This window comes from Salmo trutta, chromosome 2 (genome assembly GCF_901001165.1).
Source record: "Salmo trutta chromosome 2, fSalTru1.1, whole genome shotgun sequence".
Taxonomy (NCBI): Eukaryota; Metazoa; Chordata; class Actinopteri; order Salmoniformes; family Salmonidae; genus Salmo; species Salmo trutta.
Window position 1 is genome coordinate 50,450,571 of NC_042958.1, and position 21,577 is coordinate 50,472,147.

The following is a 21,577-nucleotide window of genomic DNA, read 5'->3' on the forward strand; positions in this document are numbered from 1 at the left end:
ACTTTGCTCCTCTCCGCGGGCGAATCAAAACCATACGACAGACTCTCCTCTCCGCGGGCGAATCAAAACCATACGACAGACTCTCCTCTCCGCGGGCGAATCAAAACCATACGACAGACTCTCCTCTCCACGAGCGAATCAAAACCATACGACAGACTCTCTTCTCCGCAGGCGAATCAAAACCATACGACAGACTATCCTCTCCGAGGGCGAATCAAAACCATACGACAGACTCTCTTCTCCGCAGGCGAATCAAAACTATACGATAGACTCTCCTCTCCGCGGGCGAATCAAAACCATACGACAGACTCTCCTCTCCACGGGCGAATCAAAACCATACGATAGACTCTCCTCTCCGCGGGCGAATCAAAACCATACGACAGACTCTCCTCTCCACGGGCGAATCAAAACCATACGACAGACTCTCCTCTCCACGGGCGAATCAAAACCATACGACAGACTCTCCTCTCCATGAGCGAATCAAAACCATACGACAGACTCTCTTCTCCGCGGGCGAATCAAAACCATACGACAGACTCTCCTCTCCACGAGCGAATCAAAACCATACAACAGACTCTCCTCTCCGCGGGCAAATCAAAACCATACGACAGACTCTCCTCTCCGCGGGCAAATCAAAACCATACAACAGACTCTCCTCTCCGCGGGCGAATCAAAACCACATGACACACTTTCCTCTCCGCGGGCGAATCAAAACCATACGCCACACTCTCCTCTCCGCGGGCGAATCAAAACCATACTCCAGACTCTCCTCTCCGCGGGCGAATCAAAACCTTACGACACTCTCCTCTCCGCGGGTGAATCAAAACCATATGACACACTCTCCTCTCCGCGGGCGAATCAAAACCTTACGACACTCTCCTCTCCGCGGGTGAATCAAAACCATATGACAGACTCTCCTCTCCGCGGGTGAATCAAAACCATACGACAGACTCTCCTCTCCGCGGGCGAATCAAAACCATATGACACACTCTCCTCTCCGCAGGCGAATCAAAAGCTTATGACACTCTCCTCTCCACGGGCGAATCAAAACCATACGACACACTCTCCTCTCCGCGGGTGAATCAAAACCTTACGACACTCTCCTCTCCACGGGCGAATCAAAACCATACGACAGACTCTCCTCTCCGCGGGTGAATCAAAACCATATGACACACTCTCCTCTCCGCGGGCGAATCAAAACCTTACGACACTCTCCTCTCCGCGGGTGAATCAAAACCATACGACAGACTCTCCTCTCCGCGGGTGAATCAAAACCTTACGACACTCTCCTCTCCACGGGCGAATCAAAACCACTGTCTTTCTCCCGCAATTACATTTTGAGCAACTGTCATGTGCTTGTGCTCCGCAGAATACATCACTTCCTCCGTGCGCACAGTGAGAGGGAGTGAGAGTGGCTCGCTCACACAGCAGCCGACAGTGAAATGGGAACAGGCAGATACTTTCACATAATAGCAGGAATCAAAATAATGCATAGGCTATTACTGTTGACCAGAAAATGGTTTTAGAACAATCTACAGGAACGTCGTGTATCAAAATCACTGAAAATGACCGACGTGCACAAAATGCTACGGTAAGAGGAAGGTAATGTCAGTGTGGGTAGTTGTTGGTTTATCATCCCAGCTCTGCACATACTAATTTAAAAGAACTCATCTGCATGCAACACAACACACACAACTGCTGCGTCATCAAAAGCCCCCAACAGCTCAGCAGAAGAAAAATACAATCTTGGGAAATAATTGTGGTGACGGGTACACATAGAAGGAAATGAACGAGGTAGAAAGAAAGGCCCTTGTAAACCTGCCAGTCAATCAGTGACAAAACAACATCAGCTAGACGACAAGGGCAACAAAAGTCTTGTAAGAATTAAAAACAGCGCCACTGGCAAGGTAGTCGAGGTATGAAAACAGAAAAAATTCAATGTTCTTCACACTTCACACTGGGGAGAAAAAAACTATAGAGTTCAACCTTATAGAAAATAAACATCAGTCTTAACTGTATACAGTACAGTATAGGGATTCTTACCTGGTACGAAGCTCCCCTGAACCACCTCCTTGTATGCCCACCATCCATCATGTATTTTAGGTGCATTTGGCTGAGCTGTCAGAGAGGCAGGAAACAGACAACAATCAGTTGAACGTTCATTTGAGACAAGAGAGACAATATTCGCTCCCGGTGTTCATGTCACCGACTCCTTCGCGGAGATGTTCCGTTATGATCCCCTTCCTTTCTAGCCAACCTTGCTAACCTTCCCAGCTAGAGGCCTCCCTGAAGACAGGCTGAGAACAAACACATCCTCAGGTTATAAATCCTACACACACTTGAACATACACATAATACACACTCACACATACACGCACACACCATGAACGGTATTCCAGGGCGCGTTCTCAGAGCATGCGCAGATAAACTGGCAAACATATCCACGGTCATTTTCAACCTCTCCTTGTCCCAGTCTGTAATCCCCACGTCTTAAAAATGACTACCATTATTCCTGTTCCTAAGAACTCTAAGGCTTCATGCCACAATGACTATCACCCTGTAGCTCTCACATCTGTAATCATGAAGTGCTTTGAAAGGATGGTTATGGCACACATCAACTCCATCATCCCAGACACCCTAGACCCACTCCAATGTGCATACCACCCCAGCAGATCCATAAACGACGCAATCTCAATTGCACTGCACACTGCCCTCACCCACCTAGATAAGAGGAATACCTACAGTACCAGTCAACATTTTGGACACACTGACTCTCTCTCGCCTACTTTTCTTGATTTTTACTATTTTCTACATTGTGGGATAATAGTGAAGACGTCAAAACTATGAAATAACACATATGGAAAAAGTAGTAACAAAAAAAGTATTAAACAAATCAAAATATATTTTATATTTAAAATTCATCAAAGTAGCCACACTGCCTTGATGACAGCTTTGCACACTCTTGGCATTCTCTCAACCAGCTTCATGGGGTAGTCACCTGGAATGCATTTCAAATAACAGGTGTGCCTTGTTATTTGTGGAATTTCCTTCTTAATGTGTTTGAGACAATCAGTTGTGTTGTGACAATGTAGGGGTGGTATACAGAAGATGGCTCTATTTGGTAAAAGACCAAGTCTATATTATGGCAAGAACAGCTCAAAAAAGCAAAGAGAAACGACAGTCCATCATTACTTTAAGACAAGATCAGTCAATCCGGAAGATTTCAAGAACTTTGAAAGTATCTTCAAGTGCTGTTGCAAAAACCATCAAGCGCTATGATGAAACTGGCTCTCATGAGGACCGCCACAGGAATAGAAGATCCAACAGGAATAGAAGATCCACAGTTACCTCTGCTGCAGAGGATGAGTTCATTAGAGTTAACTGCACCTCAGATTGCAGTCCAAATAAATGCTTCACAGATTTCAAGTAACAGACACATCTCAACATCAACTGTTCACAGGAGACTGGTTGAATGGTCGAATTGCTGCAAAAGAAACACTACTAAAGGACACCAATAAGAAGAAGAGACTTGCTTGGGCCAAGAAACACGAGCAATGGACATTAGACCAGTGGAAATCTGTCCTTTGGTCTGATGAGTCCAAATTATATTTTTGGTTCCAACCGATGTGTCTTTGTGAGATGCAGAGTAGGTGAACAGATGATCTCCGCAAGTGTGGTTCCCACCGTGAAGCGTGGAGGAGGAGATGTGATGGTATGGGGGTGCTTTGCTGGTGAAACTGTCTGTGATTTATTTAGAATGCAAGGTACACTTAACCAGCATGGCTACCACAGCATTCTGCAGGGATACGCCATCCCATCTATTTTGAGCTTAGTGGGACTATCATTTGTTTTTCAACTTGGCAATGACCCAACACACCTCCAGGCTGTGTAAGGGCTATTTGACCAAGAAGGAGAGTGATGGAGTGCTGTGTCAGATGACCTGGCCTCCATAATCACCAGATCTCAACCCAAATGAGGTGGTTTGGGATGAGTTGGACTGCAAAGTGAAGGAAATGCAGCCAACAAGTGCTCAGCATATGTGGAAACTCCTTCAAGACTGTTGGAAAAGCTTTCCAGGTGAAGCTGGTTGAGAGAATGGCAAGTGTGCAAAGCTGTCATCAAGGCAAAGGGTGGCTACTTAAAAGAATTTTAAATATAAAATATATTTTGATTTGTTTAACACTTTTTCATTTACTACATAATTCCAGATGTGTTATTTCAAAGTTTAGATGTCTTCGCTACTATTCTACAATGTAGAAAATAGTAAAAATAAAGACAAACCCTTGAATGAGAAGGTGTGCCCAAACTTTTGACTGGTACCGTATGTGAGAATGTTGTTATTGACTACAGCTCAGCGTTCAACGCCATTGTCCCTCCAAGCTCGTCACCAAGCCTAGGACCATGGGACTGAACACCTCCCTCTTCAGCTGGATCCTGGACTTCCTGACGGGCCAACCCCAGGTGGTGAGGGTTGGCAACATCGCATCCATCACACTGATCCTCAACACAGGGGCCCCTGACGGATGCGTGATCAGTCCCCTCCTATACTCCCTGTTCACCCATGACTGCATGGCTACGCACGACTCCAACACCATCATCAAGTTTGCTGATGACACGATGGTGATCACCGGTGACACTGAGACTGCCTACAAGGAGGAGGTCAGTGATCTGGCACTGTGGTTCCCGGGACAACAACCTCTCCCTCAACGCCAGTAAGACCAAAGAGCTGATCGTGGACTACAGGAAATGGGGGCGAGCACACCCCCATCCACATCGACAGGGCTGCAGTGGAATGGGTCGAGAGCTTCAAGTTCCTCTGTGTCCAAATGACTAAGGACTTAAAACGGTCCACTCAAAAAGGCGCGACAGTGCCTCTTCCCCCTCAGGAGGTTGAAAAGGTAGGCCCTAACCCTAATCCTCAAATCCTCCAAAAGTTCTATAGCCGTACCAGTGAAAGCATCTTGACTGGATGCATCACTGCTTGGTATGGCAACAGCACCGCCCTCGATCGATTGGCGCAACAAAGGGTTGTGCGGACAGCCCATTACATCACTGGGGCCGAGGTCCCTGTCATCCAGCGCCTCTATATCAGGCGGTGTGAAAGGAAGGCAAGCGGTACCTGTGCATCAAGTCTGTCACCAACAGCCTCCTGAACAGCTTTTATCCCCAAGCCATAAGACTGTTAAATAGTTAACAGAATGGCTACATGGACTATCTGTGTTGACCCTTTTATTTTATTTTCAGAGAATCATATAATCATAATTTATGCTGCTGCTACTCTATTTATCTTATATCCTGTTGCCTAGTCATTTTACCCCATTTTACCCCTTTACCACTATCACTCCAGTATCCCTATCCCCTTACCTCTATACATATCTACCTCCATCACTCCAGTATCCCTGTCCCCTTACCCCTATACATATCTACCTCCATCACTCCAGTATCCCTGTCCCCTTATCCCTATACATATCTACCTCCATCACTCCAGTATCCCTGTCCCCTTACCTCTATACATATCTACCTCCATCACTCCAGTATCCCTGTCACCTTACCCCTATACATATCTACCTCCATCACTCCAGTATCCCTGTCCCCTTACCCCTATACATATCTACCTCCATCACTCCAGTATCCCTGTCCCCTTATCCCTATACATATCTACCTCCATCACTCCAGTATCCCTGTCCCCTTACCTCTATACATATCTACCTCCATCACTCCAGTATCCCTGTCACCTTACCCCTATACATATCTACCTCCATCACTCCAGTATCCCTGTCCCCTTACCTCTATACATATCTACCTCCATCACTCCAGTATCCCTGTCCCCTTACCCCTATACATATCTACCTCCATCACTCCAGTATCCCTGTCCCCTTACCCCTATACACATCTACCTCCATCACTCCAGTATCCCTGTCACCTTACCCCTATACATATCTACCTCCATCACTCCAGTATCCCTGTCCCCTTACCCCTATACATATCTACCTCCATCACTCCAGTATCCCTGTCACCTTACCCCTATACATATCAACCTCCATCACTCCAGTATCCCTGTCCCCTTACCCCTATACATATCTACCTCCATCACTCCAGTATCCCTGTCCCCTTACCCCTATACATATCTACCTCCATCACTCCAGTATCCCTGTCACCTTACCTCTATACATATCTACCTCCATCACTCCAGTATCCCTGTCCCCTTACCCCTATACATATCTACCTCCATCACTCCAGTAACCCTGTCACCTTACCTCTATACATATCTACCTCCATCACTCCAGTATCCCTGTCCCCTTACCCCTATACATATCTACCTCCATCACTCCAGTATCCCTGTCCCCTTACCCCTATACATATCTACCTCCATCACTCCAGTATCCCTGTCCCCTTACCCCTATACATATCTACCTCCATCACTCCAGTATCCCTGTCCCCTTACCCCTATACATATCTACCTCCATCACTCCAGTATCCCTGTCCCCTTACCCTATACATATCTAACTCCATCACTCCAGTATCCCTGTCCCCTTACCCCTATACATATCTACCTCCATCACTCCAGTATCCCTGTCACCTTACCCCTATACATATCTACCTCCATCACTCCAGTATCCCTGTCCCCTTACCTCTATACATATCTACCTCCATCACTCCAGTATCCCTGTCCCCTTACCCCTGTACATATCTACCTCCATCACTCCAGTATCCCTGTCCCCTTAACCCTATACATATCTACCTTCATCACTCCAGTATCCCTGTCACCTTACCTCTATACATATCTACCTCCATCACTCCAGTATCCCTGTCCCCTTACCTCTATACATATCTACCTCCATCACTCCAGTATCCCTGTCACCTTACCCCTATACATATCTACCTCCATCACTCCAGTATCCCTGTCCCCTTACCCCTATACATATCTACCTCCATCACTCCAGTATCCCTGTCCCCTTACCCCTATACATATCTACCTCCATCACTCCAGTAACCCTGTCTCCTTACCCCTATACATATCTACCTCCATCACTCCAGTATCCCTGTCCCCTTACCCCTATACATATCTACCTCCATCACTCCAGTATCCCTGTCACCTTACCCCTATACATATCTACCTCCATCACTCCAGTATCCCTGTCCCCTTACCCCTACACATATCTACCTCCATCACTCCAGTATCCCTGTCCCCTTACCCCTATACACATCTACCTCCATCACTCCAGTATCCCTGTCCCCTTACCCCTATACATATCTACCTCCATCACTCCAGTATCCCTGTCCCCTTACCCCTATACATATCTACCTCCATCACTCCAGTATCCCTGTCACCTTACCCCTATACATATCTACCTCCATCACTCCAGTAACCCTGTCACCTTACACCCTATACATATCTACCTCCATCACTCCAGTATCCCTGTCACCTTACCCCTATACATATCTACCTCCATCACTCCAGTATCCCTGTCCCCTTACCCCTGTACATATCTACCTCCATCACTCCAGTAACCCTGTCACCTTACCCCTATACATATCTACCTCCATCACTCCAGTATCCCTGTCACCTTACCCCTATACATATCTACCTCCATCACTCCAGTATCCCTGTCCCCTTACCCCTGTACATATCTACCTCCATCACTCCAGTATCCCTGTCCCCTTACCCCTATACATATCTACCTCCATCACTCCAGTATCCCTGTCCCCTTACCCCTATACATATCTACCTCCATCACTCCAGTATCCCTGTCACCTTACCCCTATACATATCTAACTCCATCACTCCAGTATCCCTGTCACCTTACCCCTATACATATCTAACTCCATCACTCCAGTATCCGTCACTTTACCCTTTACATATCTACCTCCATCACTCCAGTATCCCTGTCCCCTTACCCCTGTACATATCTACCTCCATCACTCCAGTAACCCTGTCCCCTTACCCCTATACATATCTACCTCCATCACTCCAGTATCCCTGTCACCTTACCCCTATACATATCTACCTTCATCACTCCAGTATCCCTGTCACCTTACCCCTATACATATCTACCTCCATCACTCCAGTATCCCTGTCCCCTTACCCCTGTACATATCTACCTCCATCACTCCAGTAACCCTGTCACCTTACCCCTATACATATCTACCTCCATCACTCCAGTATCCCTGTCCCCTTACCCCTATACATATCTACCTCCATCACTCCAGTATCCCTGTCCCCTTACCCCTATACATATCTACCTTCATCACTCCAGTATCCCTGTCCCCTTACCCCTATACATATCTACCTCCATCACTCCAATATCCCTGTCCCCTTAACCCTATACATATCTACCTCCATCACTCCAGTATCCCTGTCCCCTTACCCCTATACATATCTACCTCCATCACTCCAGTATCCCTGTCCCCTTCCCCCTATACATATCTACCTCCATCACTCCAGTATCCCTGTCCCCTTACCCCTATACATATCTACCTCCATCACTCCAGTATCCCTGTCCCCTTACCCCTATACATATCTACCTCCATCACTCCAGTATCCCTGTCCCCTTACCCCTATACATATCTACCTCCATCACTCCAGTAACCCTGTCACCTTACCCCTATACATATCTACCTCCATCACTCCAGTATCCCTGTCCCCTTACCCCTATACATATCTACCTCCATCACTCCAGTATCCCTGTCCCCTTACCCCTATACATATCTACCTCTATCACTCCAGTATCCCTGTCACCTTACCCCTATACATATCTACCTCCATCACTGCAGTAACCCTGTCCCCTTACCCCTATACATATCTACCTCCATCACTCCAGTATCCCTGTCCCCTTACCCCTATACATATCTACCTCCATCACTCCAGTATCCCTGTCCCCTTACCCCTATACACATCTACCTCCATCACTCAAGTATCCCTGTCCCCTTACCCCTATACACATCTACCTCCATCACTCCAGTATCCCTGTCCCCTTACCCCTATACATATCTACCTCCATCACTCCAGTATCCCTGTCCCCTTACCCCTATACATATCTACCTCCATCACTCCAGTATCCCTGTCCCCTTACCCCTATACACATCTACCTCCATCACTCCAGTATCCCTGTCCCCTTACCCCTATACATATCTACCTCCATCACTCCAGTATCCCTGTCACCTTACCCCTATACACATCTACCTCCATCACTCCAGTATCCCTGTCCCCTTACCCCTATACATATCTACCTCCATCACTCCAGTATCCCTGTCCCCTTACCCCTATACATATCTACCTCCATCACTCCAGTAACCCTGTCCCCTTACCCCTATACATATCTACCTCCATCACTCCAGTATCCCTGTCCCCTTACCCCTATACATATCTACCTCCATCACTCCAGTATCCCTGTCCCCTTACCCCTATACATATCTACCTCCATCACTCCAGTATCCCTGTCCCCTTACCCCTATACATATATTCCTCCATCACTCCAGTATCCCTGTCCCCTTACCCCTATACATATCTACCTCCATCACTCCAGTATCCCTGTCACCTTACCCCTATACATATCTACCTCCATCACTCCAGTATCCCTGTCCCCTTACCCCTATACATATCTACCTCCATCACTCCAGTATCCCTGTCCCCTTACCCCTATACACATCTACCTCCATCACTCCAGTATCCCTGTCCCCTTACCCCTATACATATCTACCTCCATCACTCCAGTATCCCTGTCCCCTTACCCCTATACATATCTACCTCCATCACTCCAGTATCCGTCACTTTAACCTATACATATCTACCTCCATCACTCCAGTATCCCTGTCCCCTTACCCCTATACATATCTACCTCCATCACTCCAGTATCCCTGTCCCCTTACCCCTATACATATCTACCTCCATCACTCCAGTATCCCTGTCCCCTTACCCCTATACATATCTACCTCCATCACTCCAGTATCCCTGTCACCTTACACCTATACATATCTACCTCCATCACTCCAGTATCCCTGTCCCCTTACCCCTATACATATCTACCTCCATCACTCCAGTATCCCTGTCACCTTACCTCTATACATATCTACCTCCATCACTCCAGTATCCCTGTCCCCTTACCCCTATACACATCTACCTCCATCACTCCAGTAACCCTGTCACCTTACCCCTATACATATCTACCTCCATCACTCCAGTATCCCTGTCACCTTACCCCTATACATATCTTCCTCCATCACTCCAGTATCCCTGTCCCCTTACCCCTATACATATCTACTTCCATCACTCCAGTATCCCTGTCCCCTTACCCCTATACATATCTACCTCCATCACTCCAGTATCCCTGTCCCCTTACCCCTGTACATATCTACCTCCATCACTCCAGTATCCCTGTCCCCTTACCCCTATACATATCTACCTCCATCACTCCAGTATCCCTGTCCCCTTACCCCTATACATATCTACCTCCATCACTCCAGCATCCCTGTCCCCTTACCCCTATACATATCTACCTCCATCACTCCAGTATCCGTCACTTTACCCCTATACATATCTACCTCCATCACTCCAGTAACCCTGTCCCCTTACCCCTATACATATCTACCTCCATCACTCCAGTATCCCTGTCCCCTTACCCCTATACATATCTACCTCCATCACTCCAGTATCCCTGTCACCTTACCCCTATACATATCTACCTCCATCACTCCAGTATCCCTGTCCCCTTACCCCTATACATATCTACCTCCATCACTCCAGTATCCCTGTCACCTTACCTCTATACATATCTACCTCCATCACTCCAGTATCCCTGTCCCCTTACCCCTATACACATCTACCTCCATCACTCCAGTAACCCTGTCACCTTACCCCTATACATATCTACCTCCATCACTCCAGTATCCCTGTCACCTTACCCCTATACATATCTTCCTCCATCACTCCAGTATCCCTGTCCCCTTACCCCTATACATATCTACTTCCATCACTCCAGTATCCCTGTCCCCTTACCCCTATACATATCTACCTCCATCACTCCAGTATCCCTGTCCCCTTACCCCTGTACATATCTACCTCCATCACTCCAGTATCCCTGTCCCCTTACCCCTATACATATCTACCTCCATCACTCCAGTATCCCTGTCCCCTTACCCCTATAAATATCTACCTCCATCACTCCAGCATCCCTGTCCCCTTACCCCTATACATATCTACCTCCATCACTCCAGTATCCGTCACTTTACCCTATACATATCTACCTCCATCACTCCAGTAACCCTGTCCCCTTACCCCTATACATATCTACCTCCATCACTCCAGTATCCCTGTCCCCTTACCCCTATACATATCTACCTCCATCACTCCAGTATCCCTGTCACCTTACCCCTATACATATCTACCTCCATCACTCCAGTATCCCTGTCCCCTTACCCCTATACATATCTACCTCCATCACTCCAGTATCCCTGTCACCTTACCCCTATACATATCTACCTCCATCACTCCAGTATCCCTGTCCCCTTACCCCTATACATATCTACCTCCATCACTCCAGTATCCCTGTCCCCTTACCCCTATACATATCTACCTCCGTCACTCCAGTATCCCTGTCCCCTTACCCCTATACATATCTACCTCCATCACTCCAGTATCCCTGTCCCCTTACCCCTATACATATCTACCTCCATCACTCCAGTATCCGTCACTTGACCCTTTACATATCTACCTCCATCACTCCAGTATCCCTGTCCCCTTACCCCTATACATATCTACCTCCATCACTCCAGTGTCCCTGTCCCCTTACCCCTATACATATCTACCTCCATCACTCCAGTATCCCTGTCCCCTTACCCCTATACATATCTACCTCCATCACTCCAGTATCCCTGTCTCCTTACCCCTATACATATCTACCTCCATCACTCCAGTATCCCTGTCCCCTTACCCCTATACATATCTACCTCCATCACTCCAGTATCCCTGTCCCCTTACCCCTATACATATCTACCTCCATCACTCCAGTATCCCTGTCCCCTTACCCCTATACATATCTACCTCCATCACTCCAGTATCCCTGTCCCCTTACCCCTATACATATCTACCTCCATCACTCCAGTATCCCTGTCCCCTTACCCTATACATATCTACCTCCATCACTCCAGTATCCCTGTCCCCTTACCCCTATACATATCTACCTCCATCACTCCAGTATCCCTGTCCCCTTACCCCTATACATATCTACCTCCATCACTCCAGTATCCCTGTCACCTTACCCCTATACATATCTACCTCCATCACTCCAGTATCCCTGTCCCCTTACCCCTATACATATCTACCTCCATCACTCCAGTATCCCTGTCCCCTTACCCCTACACATATCTACCTCCATCACTCCAGTATCCCTGTCCCCTTACCCCTATACATATCTACCTCCATCACTCCAGTATCCCTGTCCCCTTACCCCTATACATATCTACCTCCATCACTCCAGTATCCCTGTCCCCTTACCCCTATACATATCTACCTCCATCACTCCAGTATCCCTGTCCCCTTACCCCTATACATATCTACCTCCATCACTCCAGTATCCCTGTCCCCTTACCCCTATACATATCTACCTTCATCACTCCAGTATCCCTGTCACCTTACCCCTGTACATATCTACCTCAATCACTCCAGTATCCCTGTCCCCTTACCTCTATACATATCTACCTCCATCACTCCAGTATCCCTGTCCCCTTACCCCTATACATATCTACCTCCATCACTCCAGTATCCCTGTCCCCTTACCCCTATACATATCTACCTCCATCACTCCAGTATCCCTGTCCCCTTACCCCTGTACATATCTACCTCCATCACTCCAGTAACCCTGTCTCCTTACCCCTGTACATATCTACCTCCATCACTCCAGTATCCCTGTCCCCTTACCCCTATACATATCTACCTCCATCACTCCAGTATCCCTGTCACCTTACCCCTATACATATCTACCTCCATCACTCCAGTATCCCTGTCCCCTTACCCCTATACATATCTACCTCCATCACTCCAGTATCCCTGTCACCTTCCCCCTATACATATCTACCTCCATCACTCCAGTATCCCTGTCCCCTTACCCCTATACATATCTACCTCCATCACTCCAGTAACCCTGTCTCCTTACCCCTGTACATATCTAACTTCATCACTCCAGTATCCCTGTCCCCTTACCCCTATACATATCTACCTCCATCACTCCAGTATCCCTGTCCCCTTACCCCTATACATATCTACCTCCATCACTCCAGTATCCCTGTCACCTTACCCCTGTACATATCTACCTCCATCACTCCAGTAACCCTGTCACCTTACCCCTATACATATCTACCTCCATCACTCCAGTAACCCTGTCACCTTACCCCTATACATATCTACCTCCATCACTCCAGTATCCCTGTCCCCTTACCCCTATACATATCTACCTCCATCACTCCAGTATCCCTGTCCCCTTACCCCTATACATATATTCCTCCATCACTCCAGTATCCCTGTCCCCTTACCCCTATACATATCTACCTCCATCACTCCAGTATCCCTGTCACCTTACCCCTATACATATCTACCTCCATCACTCCAGTATCCCTGTCCCCTTACCCCTATACATATCTACCTCTATCACTCCAGTATCCCTGTCCCCTTACCCCTATACATATCTACCTCCATCACTCCAGTATCCCTGTCCCCTTACCCTTGTACATATCTACCTCCATCACTCCAGTAACCCTGTCACCTTACCCCTATACATATCTACCTCCATCACTCCAGTATCCCTGTCCCCTTACCCCTATACATATCTACCTCCATCACTCCAGTATCCCTGTCCCCTTACCCCTATACACATCTACCTCCATCACTCCAGTATCCCTGTCCCCTTACCCCTATACATATCTACCTCCATCACTCCAGTATCCCTGTCCCCTTACCCCTATACATATCTACCTCCATCACTCCAGTATCCCTGTCCCCTTAGCCCTATACATATCTACCTCCATCACTCCAGTATCCCTGTCCCCTTACCCCTATACATATCTACCTCCATCACTCCAGTATCCCTGTCACCTTACCCCTATACATATCTACCTCCATCACTCCAGTATCCCTGTCCCCTTACCCCTATACATATCTACCTCCATCACTCCAGTATTCCTGTCCCCTTACCCCTATACATATCTACCTCCATCACTCCAGTATCCGTCACTTTAACCTATACATATCTACCTCCATCCCTCCAGTATCCCTGTCCCCTTACCCCTATACATATCTACCTCCATCACTCCAGTATCCCTGTCCCCTTACCCCTATACATATCTACCTCCATCACTCCAGTATCCCTGTCCCCTTACCCCTATACATATCTACCTCCATCACTCCAGTAACCCTGTCACCTTACCCCTATACATATCTACCTCCATCACTCCAGTATCCCTGTCACCTTACCCCTATACATATCTACCTCCATCACTCCAGTATCCCTGTCCCCTTACCCCTGTACATATCTACCTCCATCACTCCAGTAACCCTGTCACCTTACCCCTATACATATCTACCTCCATCGCTCCAGTATCCCTGTACACTGTAAATATGGTATTGGAACTGACCCTGTATATAGCTTCTTACTTTCTCCTGTTCTTCTTATTTGTATTTATTGTGTGTTTTTCTTCTACCTTATGTTCATTTGAGTGCTACGTTGATATTGATTACTTGTTTGGAGCTTACAAGAAAGGCAGTTCACTGTACTTGTGGCCATGACACTAAAACTTGAAACCACTTCATGTCTCTTTGCAGGCATTAGTATGGAAATACATTCTGTCATGTTGTGTGAACTGCAGTACAAATCCCAGATTAGAGAAGGGCTGGACTCTATAATTGAGATGATTAGGTAAAGGTTTTGCTACAAAGGGAGGGTCGGGACCCAGAATTACCAAGGCGAGCTTTGGGGATATTGCTTTTACACCTCAACTTGTTTTGTTCATTCGCTGGGGGGAGGCTAGAGGTTGCCTCTGCTTAATGGAAGTAGGTGGTGGGGGTGGTTCCTACCCCCCCTCCGAAGAGTAGTCCGGCTAGAATAACGCAGGAGAGTGGTTCAATTTCCCAGAGGGGGTGGAGGGGGTGAATACTGGAGTCCGAAATCCCTATTTTCTCCCAGGCAATCGACTTGACAATCAACAACAACCACGTCTGGCAGAAAGTCTGAAGTTTTACCTCCCTGTGGGTGTCGAACAGCATCCCAAAACTGGATCTTAGCCATCCTGACTGGCTGCTGACTGGTTTCTCCAAATGATAGATTGCTTTTCCCCTTCTGATGTAAAATGAAGTTGAAGTAAACACTGCCCTTGATGCCAGAGTGTCTGAGTCACTGCACATTGCAATACAGGCACTTTAGAGTCAGTGTTTCCCCTACTATTACCTAGTCAGAGCATCCTGCCTTGTCCTCCGGCCCTAAACTAGTTTACATGTTAACCAGACCGGACACGTCGGGTGCGCGAGCGTCGCAAAATACATTTAGAAATCCATGTTATTCAATTATTGCACCCACACTGCTCGCGCGCGCCAATGAGCGTCTGCGATGCCAAGGGCTAAAATAGAACTCCTTTCTAATTCTGACGCAGATTGCGCTGAAAGTCCTGCCTCTCCCATCTCTTCATTGGTTTATAGAAGCAGGTACCCACGTGCCATCTCCTCATTGGTTATACCCACGTGGGTGATTGAAAGACGGACTGTTTTGCCAGTAGCTTGGAAGGAGGAGAGATGACTAGAAACGATTTGGTTGGTCGTTTTATGTGTGGATTAATTGTCAGAGTAGAGGACCTTGTGCATTTCAGGTAAAATAACAACTCAATATTTATATCCCAGGACAAATTAGCTAGCAACAGCAAGCTAACTAAATAGGACAAATTAGCTAGCAAGTGCAAGCTAACTAACTAAATTGCTATACATGTTTAATGCTTTTCGACCTGTCCCCAAATTAATGTCATTAGTTCAACGTTTGTTTTGATATTTTAACCTGCGTGTTATGATCGCGTTTGGTGTAGGGGGACAAAATACATTTATGCACGATAGCGCACACGCACGGCCGGTTTGTGTTCCGTGTTAGTCTTCCTTTAGTCACCATCAAAAACCCATCATGACACAGCAACACAATTGCAGTGCTAAGAGTTTGAGTAAAATGTAAACATTATAGTACACAATTGTTGAACAATGGCTATACGGCTCGAAGGACCAATCCTTCCGATCCTTCTATAGCTTTTCTTCTATTTCAACACGTTGTAAGGTGTAAATAAGATGCTCTTGCCATGGGTGAATGTAGATTTCATTTCTTACCAGTAAGGGATACCCAAGTACGCACACATTCTTTTTTGAAACCACAAAAATTACAGGGTAGCCTACTCTGCTGACACCGACAAACAGATCAATAAAAACAATGTTGTCTGATCCATATAATCGGCCGAAGAAAAGGGGAGACAGAAATACAATATGACGTCCATCTAACATGGAGGAGGATTGTCCAAAATAAAAAACAAAATTGGCACTGACCCAATGATAAAGACAGTGAGTATGTACACACAATTGTATTTAAATATTGCGATATGCCTGGCTGGGTCTCTTTGCTTTAAAATGACAGTCGTGACTATCTTTTATTTATTTATTTTATTTTATTTCACCTTTATTTAACCAGGTAGGCAAGTTGAGAACAAGTTCTCATTTACAATTGCGACCTGGCCAAGATAAAGCAAAGCAGTTCGACAACATACAAAAACACAGAGTTACACATGGAGTAAAACAACATACAATCAATGAATGTCTGCAGCGAGCGCTGCCCAAATTGCGGTTTCTTCCGACTGTAGGCCATGCGATTTAAAACAATCCACATATTTTTTTAAAGACGCTACTGATCCTCTGTGGCCAAATCATGCTTTCTGGTGTAGTAGCCTATTTTGAATGATATTATTTATTTCTGTATAGACAAGAGTAAGCTAATTAGGCTATATTATTATGCTAATTTAATTCAATTAACTTTAGAGAACGCTTAGCTTCCCCTAGCCTTATGGACACGCCGACAATGTATATTTTTTTATATATCATTTTGTTGATACTTTTTACACCCTCTCACCAATTTCGTGATATCCAATTGGTAGTTACAGTCTTGTCCCATCGCTGCAACTCCTGTACAGACTCCGGAGAGGTAAAGGTTGAGAGCCTTGCATCCTCCAAAACAACCAACCCTGCCAAGCCGCACTGCTTCTTGACCAACTGCTCGTTTAACTCGGAAGCCAGCCGCACAAATGTGTCGGAGGAAACACCGTACAACTGGCAACCGGCCCGACACAGGAGTAACTAGAGCGTGATGGGACAAGGATATCCCGACCGGACAAACCCTCCCCTAACCTGGACGACGCTGGGCCAATTGTGCGCCGCCTCATGGGTCTCATGGCTGCAACACAGTTCGGGATCGAACCTGGATCTGTAGTGACGCCTCAAGCACTGTGATATATGGCTTACATGGCTTAGACTGCTGCGCCACTCGGGAGGCCCTCGCCTACGCCTTTTAATCTGGCATGAACACAACCAGTCATGATCTTTTCATCTGATGGTCAAACAATCACTTACGGTGCACTGTGCACCTGCAATTTGATGAATAGAAAGAAACATTTGTTACAAAACACCAATGTGTATTGTAATGAAATTCTGTGACTGTCATTAGGTCTACACTTACAGCCTGAATTGATGCATCCACGCCCGCCTCGGTTTGGGCCACTCATCTCGCCTTGTCCGCAAGCGTCTCCGCCACTCATCTCCGCCTTGACAAAATGTAAGTGTTCTCCTCACACCACAATGCATTTTGGAGTGTATACCACCCGGTTTCCAGTCAATTCACACATTTTTTATTCGGCTTTCATGGAGCAATGTTAAATAGCGGTGTAATAGTATATTGTTTTTTGGGCATGTTGTATTTATTGTTCTACTGGTATGGCGTACCCCACTACTTATTTTGCAGGGATGCCGTACCGGACCATACTGGCTTACTTTCACCCCTGGCTCCTGAACAATCCAATAGGTGTCTCATCAGGAAGTACCTCCAGGGAGTGTGTGTGTGTGTGTGTGTGTATGGGTGGGTGTGTGTGCATTCTCCAAAAAGGTTCTATATAGCACCAAAAAAAGGGTTCCGCTATGGTTACAACCCTTTTTGGGGGATATAGAACACTGTTTTATGGTTCTTTATAGAACATTTTTGGAGAATGGTTCTATAAAGAGCCTTTCTCAAATCTGAAATGTCTGCACACAACACACAACATCTGCACACAACACAGATGATAACGTTGCTGGATTCTTATAATTTGTCTTTTGTTAAGCTACTTTTCAAAGAGCAGAAGGGCATTAATCTTGGGCCAGACACTCTTTGATTAGAGAAAATGTTTTCTTCAGAATCAATTCTGTTTAGGGGAACTGGGTTTGTGAATGGAATGAATGGAACCACTTGCCATAATATTTTCTCTGTTTTTGTCATGTCTAATGGGACTAAAGCTTGTTAATTATTCTCAGGCAGACAGTGATAACGTCAAACATACTAGAATGATTGGCTGCCACATTCTGTGGCAGCAGCTCGTCTAGAGACAAGACATAATCATTTCCTGTGTTACACCGAGACGCAGGAGATGAGGAATAGAGATGGAGAGAGAGAGAGAGAGAGAGGGGAGATAACATTATCACATCCGGCATCTCATCAGAAGATAGAGAGAAAAAAGAGAGAGAGAGAGAGAGAGACACACACAGCAACACAACGACAGAGAGAGAGAGAGAGACACACACACACAGCGACAGAGAGCGAGAGAGACAGAGAGACACAGCAACACAGCGACAGGAAGAGAGAGACAGAGAGAGAAACACGGACAGAGAGAGAGAGGATAGAGAGAGAGGCAGAGAGAGGGAGGATAGAGAGAGAGAGAGAGAGAGAGAGAGAGAGAGAGAGAGAGAGAGCGAGGACAGAGAGAGAGAGAGAGAGAGAGAGAGAGAGCGAGAGCAGGACAGCAGAAAAGTTCTGTCCATTTCCCACACTGCTTGGCTGTGGCCCAGAAACACACTTACTGACAGAAGCAAAAAGGAAATGTCTCCAATCTATAAAAGGATATGCAGACGGGACTCAGAAAGGGAGAGGATAAGATGGACAGAGGGAGGGAGGGAGGGAGGGAGGGAGGGAGGGAGGGAGGGAGGGAGGGAGGGGAGGGAGGGAGGGATGCATACGGTAAAATGATAGATATCTTTCATCGTTAGCTAAGTGGTTTCCATACTCGGGAGTTCCTGTGTGTCCGGCCTACGGCAGCCTGGCCTAATCAAATCAAATCAAGCTTTATTTATACAGCATTTCAGACATGGAATGCAATCCAATGTGCTTTACAGGAAAATACTAATAAAAAGCAATGAAAATAAAAGTGTAAATATTTACTACACAACAAACATGATAAAAAGCTAAATGGCACAAACTGAACAACTACAAAGCACCTGAAGAAAAAGCAAAGCTAAAAGCTGTTTTCAGATTAAATATGTCAACAGTTTCTGCTTCCCTCAGGTTCTCTGGCAGGTTATTCCAGAGGCTGGGGACATAATAACTAAAGGCTGCCTCTCCATACCTCTTGGTCCCCCTCAGGTTCTCTGGCAGGCTATTCCAGAGGCTGGGGGCATAGTAACTAAAGGCTGCCTCTCCATGCCTCGTGTCCTAGGCTTTGGGGTAGTTAAAAGGCCAGTGCCAGAGGACCTGAGGGACCTACTGGGTACATAACTTAAAAGCATGTTTGATATGTATTGGGGTGCACAATTGTGGATTGATTTAAAAACGAATAGAATATTGTTTTTATTCATTCTAAAACTCACTGGTAGCCAGTGCAGAGACCTGCACTAAAACCGGTGTAATGTGTGCTCTCCGTCTGGTCTTGGTCAGTACCCGTGCTGCAGCATTCTGTATGTTTTGCAGTTGACCAATGGCTTTCTTGGGTAGACCAGACAGGAGAGCATTACAGTAGTCAAGCATGCTTGTAATAAAAGCATGGATGAGTTTCTCTGTATCAGCCTGAGAGAGAAACGGCCACACCTTGGCAATGTTCCTCAGGTGGTAAACAGTTATTTGGTCACATTACTAATGTGTGATTCGAAACTTAGTTCAGAATCTAAAATAGCACCTCGATTTACAAACATTTTTTAAATATTTTTTACCTCGTTTCATCTTTATTGCCTGTGAATTAAAATGTACTGCCAGATTCTCTTTCAGTGCTTTGGCTCCAAGAATAAGTTACTCTGACTTTTCTTGATTTTGCTGGAGGAAGTTGTGAGACATCCAAGTATTTAAATCACTAATACAGTCTAATAATTTATCAGTGGAGCTAAAATCCTCTGGTGACACAGAAATGTAAAGTTACGTATCATCTGAATAGCAGTGAAAATCAATGTTGTCCTTTCTGATAACGCTGCCAAGAGGTAACATAGTGTATATAAACTGAACAGTACTGGACCCAAAATCAAACTTTTTGGAACACCACGTGATGTGTATTTTCTCTGAGTTATGTTCACCAAGGGTGACAAAAAACTCTCGACCGGTTAAATAGGTCCTAAACCAATTTAGAACTGGACCGGAGAGGCAACCCACCTCTCCAGTCTGTCCAGAACGACCTCATGGTCAACAGTGTCGAATGCAGCACTTAAAACTAAGAGTACAAGGACAGAGAGCTGTTTGGCATCTGTGTTGGCTCTAAAATAATTTACCTCGTTAACTAAGGCTGTCTCTGAGCTGTGGTGGGCACGAAAAACAGATTGTAATTTTTCAAAAATCCAGTTGGTACTTAACAAATAATTTAGCTGTTTGAACAATTTCTCCAGAATTTTGCTTATGAATGAAATGTTCGAGATTGTCCGAAAAATTGCTGAAGAATCTAGATTCCTTTTCTTCAGAAGGGGTTTCACCATAACAGTTTTTAGTGCAGTGGGGAAAGTGCCTGTGAACATGGAGAGATTAACAATAGCTTGCACTTCTTCAGATATGCAATTCAATTTTTTTTAAGAAGGTGGTGGGGATGGGATTGAGAAGGCAGGTAGAAGGCTAAAGTTGTGATATCACCTCGTGAGCATGTTTGTGTAAACCAGGGAAAATAAATCCATACTGCCTTTGCATGGTAGGCTAGGGAACATACTCTACATAAACAAAAGTATGTGGACACCAGCTCGTCGAACATCTCATTCCAAAATCATGGGCATTAATATGGCGTTAGTCCCCCTTTTTCTGCTATAACAGTCTCCACTCTTCTGGGAAGGCTTTCCACAAGATGTTGGAACATTGCTGCGGGGACTTGCTTCCATTCAGCCACAAGAGCATTAGTGAGGTCGGGTGATTAGGCCTGGCTCGAAGTCAGCTTTCCAATTCATCCCAAAGTTGTTTGATGGGGTTGAGGTCAGGACTCTGTGCGGGCCAGTCAAGTTCTTCCACACCGCTACGTGCTTCAGCACTCGGCGAACCCATTCTGTGAGCTTGTGTGGCCTATCCCTTTGTGGCTGAGCCATTGTTGC

At 46.1% G+C, this 21,577-nt stretch overlaps 1 protein-coding gene across 2 annotated transcripts in view; it reads right to left on the reverse strand.

Annotated features, from left to right (window-relative positions):
• Positions 1-21,577, reverse strand: part of LOC115156605 (carbonic anhydrase-related protein 10) — a 336,872-nt gene that overhangs the window by 296,942 nt on the left and 18,353 nt on the right. For both annotated transcript variants that reach the window (XM_029704115.1, XM_029704107.1), the window contains exon 3: positions 2,044-2,118. In XM_029704115.1, the coding sequence (XP_029559975.1) occupies positions 2,044-2,118 (75 nt within the window). The remainder of the gene's footprint in view (positions 1-2,043; positions 2,119-21,577) is intronic.